This window comes from Triticum aestivum, chromosome 6B (genome assembly GCF_018294505.1).
Source record: "Triticum aestivum cultivar Chinese Spring chromosome 6B, IWGSC CS RefSeq v2.1, whole genome shotgun sequence".
NCBI lineage: Eukaryota > Viridiplantae > Streptophyta > Magnoliopsida > Poales > Poaceae > Triticum > Triticum aestivum.
The window spans coordinates 486,670,918-486,681,765 of record NC_057810.1 but is presented as its reverse complement, the minus strand read 5'-3'; the positions used below and the strand labels follow the sequence as shown (position 1 = coordinate 486,681,765).

At 43.9% G+C, this 10,848-nt stretch overlaps 1 protein-coding gene and 1 long non-coding RNA gene across 2 annotated transcripts; one reads left to right on the top strand and one right to left on the bottom strand.

Annotated features, from left to right (window-relative positions):
• Positions 1-378: 378 nt before the first annotated feature.
• On the top strand, positions 379-5,818 carry LOC123137612 (vesicle-associated protein 1-2). Its single transcript, XM_044557430.1, has 8 exons — positions 379-684; positions 983-1,053; positions 1,207-1,288; positions 1,396-1,511; positions 1,717-1,845; positions 2,023-2,064; positions 2,822-2,902; positions 5,311-5,818. Exons 1-8 carry the CDS (start codon positions 627-629, stop codon positions 5,416-5,418), a joined length of 687 nt encoding a protein of 228 aa, XP_044413365.1. The 5' UTR covers positions 379-626; the 3' UTR covers positions 5,419-5,818.
• Positions 5,780-9,983, bottom strand: LOC123137613 (uncharacterized). Its single transcript, XR_006468372.1, has 2 exons — positions 6,845-9,983; positions 5,780-6,485 (listed from the first exon to the last, which is right to left on the bottom strand). It is a non-coding gene; the product is annotated as an uncharacterized lncRNA (long non-coding RNA).
• Between the last annotated feature and the right edge of the window lie 865 nt (positions 9,984-10,848).

The window sequence follows — 10,848 nt, the reverse complement described above, 5'->3', positions numbered from 1 at the left end:
TGCATTAATCGAAGAAAAAAACAAATCGCTGCAGCAGTGCTATTTTAGTAGGGTTACCTATTAGCAGGGTTTAAACGCACTCATATATAGGTTAATTTTCGCAAAGACCTAGTGGTATATACTTCAATGCTTGTGACATTTCAGTTGACTGATGGAATGGACCGATGGAAATGCGAGTGCCATGATGTAACCACGGAACCACCTCCTGAAAGAAGCCCACGCTCCCTTTCTTCCCTTCCCACCGCGAGCAGGAAAACGTGAGTGAAAGAGAAAAATTTCTAAAAGTTGACAAGAAAATACGCCCGAAAGCGTACTAGAAAACGACGTCCATTTCTCTCGAATTCTCGATTTGGGTACATATAATACGCACGATGCCTACCGCGAGCAGGTGGCTATTGCCAGGCTCCTGTGCTGTGCTGTGCTGTGCTGTTCCCCTCAGAGATTCCATGTTTCCCCACCTTCCTCCGCTTCCTCCTCTGCTGCTCCAGTAATTAGAAGCGGCGAATAGCGGGGACAGGGCGTGGCAGAGGGGGGAGGATCGAAACTATCCCAGCTTCCCAAACCCCACTCTAGACCCGTGCTTCTAGACCCGTGCTGGTTGATTTCTGGCTGAAATTCTGCGGAAGATGAGCTCCGAGTCCAGGGAGCTGCTCGGAATTGACCCCAACGAGCTCCGCTTCGCCTGTACGATCTCTCGCCAGTTTGTCTTGAATTGCTTCAGTTTTACTTGTTATTTCGGCAGTTTCGATGGGTTTCCGCGTAAAAAAAAATCTGGTTCGATGTTCGTGACATGAAACTATTCTTTCTTCTTCGGAAAGTCTTTTTCGTGGGGCTGATTTTGATGTTTCTCCTCTCTTGTTTTTCTTGACTTTGAGGCTCTCTTTTCAGCACTTCTTTTTTTTGGTGTTATTATGATCGTATTTGTTCGCTCGTTTTGCTAACCTTCCCCGTTTCTGTTTCCTCTGTTTATTCGACCATGCAGTCGAGTTAAAGAAGCAGATCTCGTGTTCACTGCATCTAACAAACAGGACAGACCAATACATCGCCTTCAAGGTAATCGAATCATTCTGATTGCTGTTTATTTGTTTCGCTCAAAATCTGAGCAAATTTACAGTCATCTTTTATCTAAGAAAAAACTTACAATTCTGTTAAAAAATGTGCTTTGGTAGTTACTCCTACTAAATTAGTGCAACCTTAGGTCTGTAGGTTAAGACAACGAGCCCAAAGAAGTACTGTGTCCGGCCAAACAACGGCATTGTGGCACCGCGATCCACATTCGACGTTCTCGGTAAGTTGATGGACCGCATCAGTCAATCACTATGCATGTTGTTTTCCTCAAGCATCAGCTTTCTATGCTAAGGTCTTGTCTTGTGCTCTCTGAATTATTGTTTTCAGTAACCATGCAAGCACAGCGGGAGGCGCCGCCGGATATGCAATGCAGGGACAAGTTCCTTGTGCAGAGTGCCGTGGTCAGCCAGGACATCGCACCAAAGGATATCAACGGAGACATGGTACCCCATGTTATATTGGGCTGACTTCTATGTTTTATAGTACTGCCTCCGTCTCATAATGTAAGACGTTTTTTGACTCTAGTGTAGTGTCAAAAAACGTCTTACATTATGGGACGGAGGGAGTACCATATATTGTCAGTTTTCCCTTTTTTTGGCGGGGAATTGTCAGTTTACCTTGAATAACCCTAGTGAGGTAATTTTGTAGTTCACCAAAGAATCGGGCAATGTGGTGGACGAGGTGAAGCTGCAGGTTATTTATGCTCCACCGTCGAAACCGACATCCGTAAATGAGGGTTCTGATCAGGAAAGTCTGGGCAGTTGGAGTTATCAAGAGGTAAAATATTGATCTTAGGTGCTCGCTACGGTTGTAACAACATCAGCTAAGTTTTCTTGTTGCTGTCAAACTGTCAACTGTATTCCAGTAGCAGATAATAACCCACGGTCATTCTCTGTTAGCCCTGTACCGACTAAATTCCAGTAGCAGATAATGAGTGCTGTTCTTTCTTTGCAGACAACAAGAGAACTTGCAGAACCAGAAACAATACCGTCTGACGTAAGCTCCCTATCAACAAAAATACAACAAGCTATGTCTGAATCTTACTCTACAGATCGGTCTTTTGAATCTCACATGAAAGATTAGAAAGACTGAACTAACTCCTATTGGCCACGTCGGTGACTACTGCTAGAGAGGACCATCTAATAGTTTTGGTGTTTTTAAGAACACTAAGATTGTTAATTTTTTTTAGAAATCAACCATGGTGTATACAGTGTTGGTCGTCCAATATATCTTAGCATTCTTGAAGAAATCTGTGATGCAATTATATTCTTCAACTGCATTTTCTCATAACTCAAAACTTTTTAATTCAACGTCGTCTTAGCCTATTTATGTCTTATCTTATGCCATATCATTTTGCACTATCATGCAGCTATTGTCCATGTTCAGTTATCACTCAATAAATGTGTTGAAAACATTTCATTTCTGAATTCAACCATGTTCTTTTCATTCCTTCCAAGTTCCAACCCCACCTCATATGCTAACTATTTGATCATGTTTTGTGAGTCGACATCTGTTACCTTTCTATTTATTGTGGCCTTTCTTTCCTATTTAGCTAGTCATATTTTTTCGTTATTAGTTGGAATTTCTATGTACTGTGCAATTGCTTGAATTTGGGAGGTGGTATCTACTATGTTGGAACTCAATGTGTCATTGTTCTGTATGTACTGTGTACTAAGTTCTCTTTAGCATTTCTGATGTTGCCCGGTGATGCCAAAGAACAACACATTGATCTCGTTTATTTATACCTGTGCAGCCCTTGGCTTTAATTTTGAAGTTGATGAAGGAGGAGAAGAACTTTGCTGTTCAAGAGAACAATAAGCTTCGAGAGGAACTGGTTAGTGGGTTGTACCTGATACTGATAATTCTACCTAGCTTTGTAGTAAAAATATTCACTCATTGCTTTTACATTGCCTAAACATGGTTTTGGATTTGCGTTTTGTGTCTTCAAGTACTATTGTATTTCATGATCTCAACAAGTGCAGAACTCTGCACCTATTTCCTGATCATTACGTTTTCATTACTTCTCTGGTTTTTTTTAGAAAAGGAGGATGACCCCCATCCTCTGCATCTGGGCGATGCATACGGCCACTTTATTAATTATTCTCACAAGACCTTACAAAGTAATACAACAGTAAGACTAAAGCCGCCGTCTAAGCCACTCTATCCAGTTGATGAAGGGGCGCAGATAGCCTGGGCCTAATACCAAACAGGCATCGCAGCCAAACCTAACATCTAAGACCTGAGATCCCATCCAAGACGCCTGCCGGGCATGGGTCTCACCAGTCCGGCGTGCACTCAGAGGCCGCCGCCACCAACTTCCACCGCTCCATCTTCAGAACTGTACTAATGCATCAACCTTGCTCGGTCCAGCTATCGTCGACGCCACCACGGCGCCCAACGGCACCTCCTCCCTGCACGCAAACATCTTAGGACGTCGCGGTCGCCACTGATACACCTCAGCACCATGCTGCCAAGTACCACCAGCCGACACAGCTTGAAGTCTTTGAAGATCTGTCGTGCGTAGCACCTGCCGACCAGGCATGACAAGGCGTAGCACCTGTCGGTCAGGCATGACTTGACATCTCCATCGAAGCTCCGTGCAAGATGAAGCCGCTCCACCTCCAGCCTCTCTGAACGGGACGGGAGCACCCCAGGAAGACACGGCGAAGAGTTGGGCACCACAATCACCACGAGAGCCGGACCAGCCGACCGCCATGGCGAACGACACCACTAAAGAGAACCGCCGCCATCAGGAACGCCAAGAACGCGCTGCAGCTGTCCCACCTCCCCGCGGACCCAAAGTGGCGCCTTCAAGAAGGTGACGGAGCCGGGCACCGCCGCCGCCCAACCAAAGTTGTGGGTTTTCACCCGGGTGCAGGGGGAGGACGAGGGGGAGGGAGCTGGATCTCGAAGCCGCCTTCAAGAAGGAAACAACGCCTGGGGCGCCGCCGGCGTCGTGGCCGCCGCAGCCGGCCAAGAAATTACTCTGATCCAGAGATCCCAACCCCACATCAGCGCAGTCCGCCACCGGATCTGGCCGGATTGACGAGGAGGAAGCAGCAGCACGGGGGCGCCGTCTTCAAATCTAGCGAAGGAGAGCAGCAGGGGATCCCTCCACGTGGCGCCCGCATCCACCGCCAACTCGCCGCCCGCGCGGCCGAGAAGACGCGGTCCACAACTCCGACGAGCGCCGCCCGCCTCCCGGACGACGCCCCCTCACCAGCAGAGGCCGCCGCCTCAAACCCGAGGCCCGGGCCGGACGGATCTGGTGGATCCGATCCCTACGCCTGCCCAAGCGCGAGAAGCTCCCCGCCGCTACCCTCCTTGGCTGCGCCCAGGGCCTGCCCGGCGCTAGCCTCTCGCAGCGGCGAGGACAGGACGTACGTGGTGACGACGAGGGGCGGCGGCGCGAGATCGCCCCCGTGTCGCCCTAGCGGGGCGACGCGGGGGTAAGCAGCTGAGCGGCAGAGAAATCGCTAGATCCTTTAAAATGGGGAGATTTCCACTTCCCGGCCTCTGCACCAACTAAGGATGCATACGGCCATTTTAGTATGAGTATCAAGATAAACATGGTCCTCGGAATTTTTTAAATGAGTATTAAGATATTTCTTGATGAGTGGTTCCACCACACATCAAGCTCGAGCCTCAATAAACGTGGGAAAACCAAGATAAACATGGTCCTCAGAATTTTTTAAATGAGTATCAAGATATTTTTTGATGAGTGGTTCCACCACACATCAAGCTCGAGCCTCAATAAACGGGGAAAACCTCTGTGCATCACCTGTCAATTATGGGAATTGAACTCGGGTCGTTGGGGTTGTACAACCACATACCCAACCACTGAGCCAAGGCTCTCTCTGCTAAAAAATGGGGAGATTTCCACTTCCCGGCCTCTGCACCAACTAAGGATGCATACGGCCATTTTAGTATGAGTATCAAGATAAACATGGTCCTCCGAATTTTTTAAATGAGTATCAAGATATTTCTTGATGAGTGGTTCCACCACACATCAAGCTCGAGCCTCAATAAACGGGGGAAAACCCCTGTGCATCACCTGTCAATTCTGGGAATTGAACTCGGGTCGTTGGGTTGTACAACCACATACCCAACCGCTGAGCCAAGGCTCTCTCTGCTTCATTACTTCTCTGTTACATCGTTTTCTGCATTTCAGTGAGATCTCCATGCCGGCATACAGTTTAGTTCAGTATTGACAAAGTTTAGTGTTTCATTGATTGAATGCAGCGTCTCTTAAGACGGGAAATCAGCAGGCAGAACGTCGGTTTCTCGCTACTTTTCGTGCTCGTGGCGGCTATTCTAGGCGTCCTACTAGGCTTCTTCATGAGGAGATGAGCTTGTGTAACCATGCAGGTCGTTTCAGTTCTCTGTCAAGACCTGAATACCATACGTGCTCTCGGTCTTGTTAGCCTTATGTACAACTCATGGCCTCTTATCTTAGGATCTGATGCCTCTTGTAAATTTTTTAATTCATATTAGCTGCTATAGTCACTCAATAAGTCGCCAGTCGCCCTAAGCTCCCAGTATTTGTGCCAGCTTGTTAGTGGCCCTACGGTTTAGCCTATTTGATTAGGTAAATATTATGGCTAATTATTTGCATCTTTTGGCACCTGTAAACAGAATAGTTTCTTTGGTACTATGGCTTTGCAGTAATATATACTCCCTCTGTAAAGAAATATAAGAGTGTTTAGATCACTAAAGAAATATAAGATTGTTTACTATATTATATGTAGAAGTACATTACTATATTATATGTAGAAGTTATCTTGTTACTTTCATCATATGACAAATGCTGCAGTATGTCTTTCATGCATTTCTCACTTGAATAGTAGAAACTGAGACTGGCATGTGGTTTGCCCAGTAGGTTCCTTTTATGCAAGGTCTGCCCTGGTTGGGAACTTGAAAGAGAGCATTTGGACCTAGCCATAATCTCTATGGAGTGTTGACCCTGCAGAATCATAGTTGAGTCCTGGCTGATATACATGATCAGGAGTTCCTGAATTCTGCTGCTTCGTTGTTGAGACTCCATCTGTCGTGTCACAATCTGTTTGGTTAATGTGTGTCGATGTGCAGTCGCCGTCCTGTTGATATATGCTGACTTCGATACACTAGTAAACGTGCACGTGCAATGCACGTCTCTATCAAACTTGCACGTGCAATGCACGATCTCTATTCTGATAACCACGGCCCTTTCACTAAAGGGATCTACAAGGGCCAATGGTAGAAACATACCGGCACCTGGCAATGTCACAAACCCTGGCGTGGCCTTATAGCACTACCAGCATGCATTGCCATCTCTCAACTCCCATCGCCACATAAGTCCATGGCGGAGTTGCGACTTTCTCCTTGCCATGCAGCCGCTTTTGCCATGTAATAGTAATGGGATGTGCTTCTTCTCAAACCTGAGGGGCATAGACAGTTAAATCGCCGCATACAACTTATTAAAATGAAGTAAATTCAGAAGGCTTGAACAACTTATTAAATAGTTCAAGCGCAAAAAAAATTCTACCATCAGAAGATGAAATGCATAGTAAGGCATTAAAGTCATAATAAAATAGCATGAATTCAACTACCTTCAGGATTCGATATAAAGGTTGTGGAATGGGCATGATGCAACAGAAAAACGGCAAGCAAACAATAGTAGTTCGTATGGAAATGGTCACCATAAGGAAATAACAATTTTCACAAAAAGGAGCTTCTTTTAAAGGTACCAATTTGCACTTTACTGAAAGATAAAAAAGGACAACACTGCAATAAACACCTGAGTAGAGAATAACCAAAGATGGAGCGCTCCATTTTCCTACATGACCTTACTTTCTAGAAATATCATAGGGTGCTTTATAAAGACAATTACCATATGGGAGACCTGTTAAGAGTACAAAATAACATCTGTTATCTTTAGGGTGTTTAGAGAGCAGAGCTCACAAGCATATGCATTTGAATGTACAGCTAGCATTGATGATAGGAACTCCTCCCTTGGGTTCTAAATCAATTCCAAGAGGAAAGGCTTGTGCTTCAGCTCAAATCTCTAGTAGCTAGACTGTTTTCCTGCAAGCACAAACAGAAAACAAGACAAACATATAAATAAATGTGTTCTTGTTCTCAAAAGGATGTGTGTGATAGCTACCTGATGCTCCAGTTTAGCTGGATAGAAAGTTCCCACTATGAGGAAACAACTAATGATAAGTATGTTCATAGGGTCATTTTGCTTAAAAAGACTACTGTCACAAAATTGTGATGTGCATATAAAGGTCCTTGTCTGAGCCGCAAAGTACATTGGCCAACACAATTTGTGACATTGTATGATCCAAGTTATCTGCTTCCCCGTGTATTTCCTTGTCATCTCAATTACCGTCAAGGTAGTAGAAAACTGAAGGGCCTGGCATTCTTATCTATAATAATGATGAGAATAGTAGCGAGCGATCATTAAATTGTTAAGAACTTAAGAAATCAGAGGCGCCTGCAATATAAACCTTTGTTCGCCACCATGTTTGAAATCTGCCATCTTCACCAACAATGATTCAGAAAAATTAATGTTTCTCATTCTGAATCAAAGCAACAATGACTACTTGTCTAGTATAATCAATATTCTCAGTCTAGTGGGAAATAAACATAAAAACATAGAAAAATAAATCTATGCATTGCACTATTAATATGAAAAGTTTCAAATAAATATGACGTAAAATATTTATTTCAGTTCTCAATATATAATATTAAATTATTAATGCGTACAAAGAAAATACCCAAAGCTATTTGTGGTTCCTAAAACATGCAGTTGAATTATTGGCCAATGGAGAAATCACAGATCTATCTGTGGTTCTTTCATCGTTAATCATTCCTTGTGTTTCTAAATCCCTGTAGTAACACCGAGAGGCAAGAGAAACTTAGCAAAGCTATTGTTGGCAAAGAATAATTCTGTACAACACAGAGTCTGAAACTCTGGATCCTCTTTTATTTGACCACTATTAGCAAAAGTAGATCCTCTGTTAGGTTGGCAATGTTAACAAAAGTAGTTTTAAGACACAAATGGAAAAGGGTTAATTGGTTAACAAGTGTGGACACATGCCACAAGCTGAATTAACTACTCTTTCTCCTCAAACTGAATCAAGATGCACTCATAATGGGCATATCTTTCCCCGTCTGACAGGTTCAAATTATCATCAGTGCTAACCAAAAAGCAGAAAAAACAAACTAACCTTATTGTGCCAAAAACCTGAAATACAGCTGCAAATAAGGGTGCAAGCATGGTATCATACATGATTTATCCAGTAACGATTGTTGTAAGAACTTATTCTGAATTCTCTAAGACCCAAAGAGCTATTAAGAACAAATTATTATGATCTAGAAAGCCCAAACAGTCTGAAAGGAGATAATCAAAAGAAAATAGCACATGTATGTATGATATACAAGCTTTCTAACACACATTTTAAAAAATTCATGCTAAAATATGAAAGATTGTAGAAGATACGGCACAATAGAGGATTGGAGATAAATTCGACGTCTATAACTAAATTTTCAAAATGTGCATAAATTGCACAGAACACTACTCAAATGGTTAGGAGGGAAAACGCGCATATTCTCTTCCTTTGATTGGGCTCCAGCGTCACTGGAGCAACAACCTCTACATCTTCGGCATCCTACCCCAGTCTGCAACAATAAATAAAAATATCAGGCAAGAAATAATGCAACTGGCCTGATATCCGTATAGTGACTCCCACCGTCGCGGTGCCTTCGACGCGCCCTGAATTAGTGAGAGCGAACTGCTGAATCTTCATGACGATTACAGCCCTGTGGGTGCTCCCATGAATTAGAGAGAATCACTCCCTGAGCGGATTACCACCATTTTCTATTATCTATGTGAGAATGCTTGCACTTCCAATATAAATTACAAAGAGCTACATGCCTTGGTGATCGGCCGATCTAGATAAACAGGAGAAAAAGGAAAAAGGTATCTCATTCTCGTCCATCTACCTACCTATCTGTATTTCTGAACCCAGCCTCGGCGGTGAGCATCTCCTGCTCACTGTGAAGGAAGCTGCTAGCTGAGTTGTAATTTCAGGTGTAGTAACACACTAACACTACCTTCTGGGCATCTAACAGTTGATCCGGTGACTTGAACCAGTGAACCACACAAGTTTATCTTCTTACTCATCACATGAATACACTCCCCCGCTTCTCTTCTGAAATCATGAGCAGACAATGGTTTGTTTGGGGATTACCTGGATCTTCGTGAAGCTTCCAATGAAGTTGGCGGCAACAGTCGGGGGCGCGTCGAAGGCGCTAGAAGGGAGAGATGGTCGCGTGCGGACGCCTCATTCTCGGCTCCGGTCCTGGCCTGCTACGGAAGGTGCCGATGCGGCGGGGAGACGCCGGTGCGGGAGAAGCACGAGGATGATGAGGGCCGGAGGGGCGGCAAGTCGTCGTTGGCACGGCCGCTTCCAGCGGCACCCTCCATCCAACGACGGGATGGGGAGTCCGTGCCAACGGCGTGGGGCGGTGACATCCAGGGACGGGATCTGATGGCCGCATATTCGCCTGCATAACCGGCGGAGTTAGTGAGGAAGATGCGGCGTGCGTGGGCATGAGACGAAGGATTGCCGCGCGGGATTAGCGGTTTGTTGGGGGTGATCCATCCGGCCCGGTCAGATCGATCGTCGTCTGCCCTGGCAGAACATCGAATCTGAACCGTTTGATTGTCGAATTACTATGGACTCCTAGATTTGACTAATTGGATTAGATCTGAGGGTTTTAATTGTCCCGTGTACATTTGTTTGGGTGGTTTTAAGAGAGTTCATGTTTGCTCTTTTAATAGTAGTATAGATATAGATAAATGCTCCAATTTTTTCTCTTTTATTAAACCATAAGCGCGTTTTCTAGAAGAAGAAAAGGTGCACTGTTGCTTACGCTAAGTACAGTACAAAAAGACTCGCAACTCGGCAGGGGAAACAGAAGTATGAGTATAATGTAAAAAAAACAGAAGTATGAGCCTAGCTTTCCATGCTAATGCTAAGCTCTCTTTTTTTGCGAGGACTAATGCTAAGCTCCTTGAGAATGAAAAAATGCTCTAAATGTTCAAACACATGCAAAATTGTCTGTAATTGTATCGTACTAAAACTTCTGCACTTTTTTTTAAGAACACGTAAATTGCGTGCCTTAGCTTAAAATACAAGGCAGGGGGTAAAATATAAGAACGACGGACAGCTCCCACGATAACCCGTAAACTTCTGCACTAGAGGAAGCAAATAATCCCTCCGTATTTGAAATGTTTACATTTGTCCTAAGTCAAACTAGTTAATGGTGTCAAAAGCGCTTTTATATTATGGGACGGAGGGAGTACATGTCAGAACCATGAATTGGTTGCGAGATCATATATGTTTTTCAGCTCTAACCTACCCAACTTGTTTGGGACTAAAGGCTTTGTTGTTATTGTTGCTGCTGCTGCAACTAGTTTAAGTTTGACCAACTATATAGAAAAATGTGCTACGATCTACAAAACCAAATACACATAATATGAAAATCTATTTCATAAAGAATCTCATGGGGTTAATTTGGTGTTCCAGATGTTAATATATTTTCTATAGACTTGGTCAAAAATTTAACAAGTTTGACGTAGGACAAACCTAGAACTTCAATTATTTCGGAATAGAGGTAATAGCTTCTTTTGGTAAGAGAGACCACAACAAGCAGTCATAATACCCTGCAAACTTAAAGTTGGATATCTGATAACAGGCATATTCATTTTGGTCTTGAAGTTTAAGAAACGTA

Bases quoted from the DNA above. Each gene is read 5' to 3' on its own strand.
- LOC123137612 (XM_044557430.1), top strand. From the start codon at position 627: ATGAGCTCCGAGTCCAGGGAGCTGCTCGGAATTGACCCCAACGAGCTC. The intron at 1,512-1,716 runs GTACCCCATGTT...GTAATTTTGTAG, and splicing joins AGGATATCAACGGAGACATG to TTCACCAAAGAATCGGGCAA. The intron at 2,903-5,310 runs GTTAGTGGGTTG...GATTGAATGCAG, and splicing joins ATAAGCTTCGAGAGGAACTG to CGTCTCTTAAGACGGGAAAT.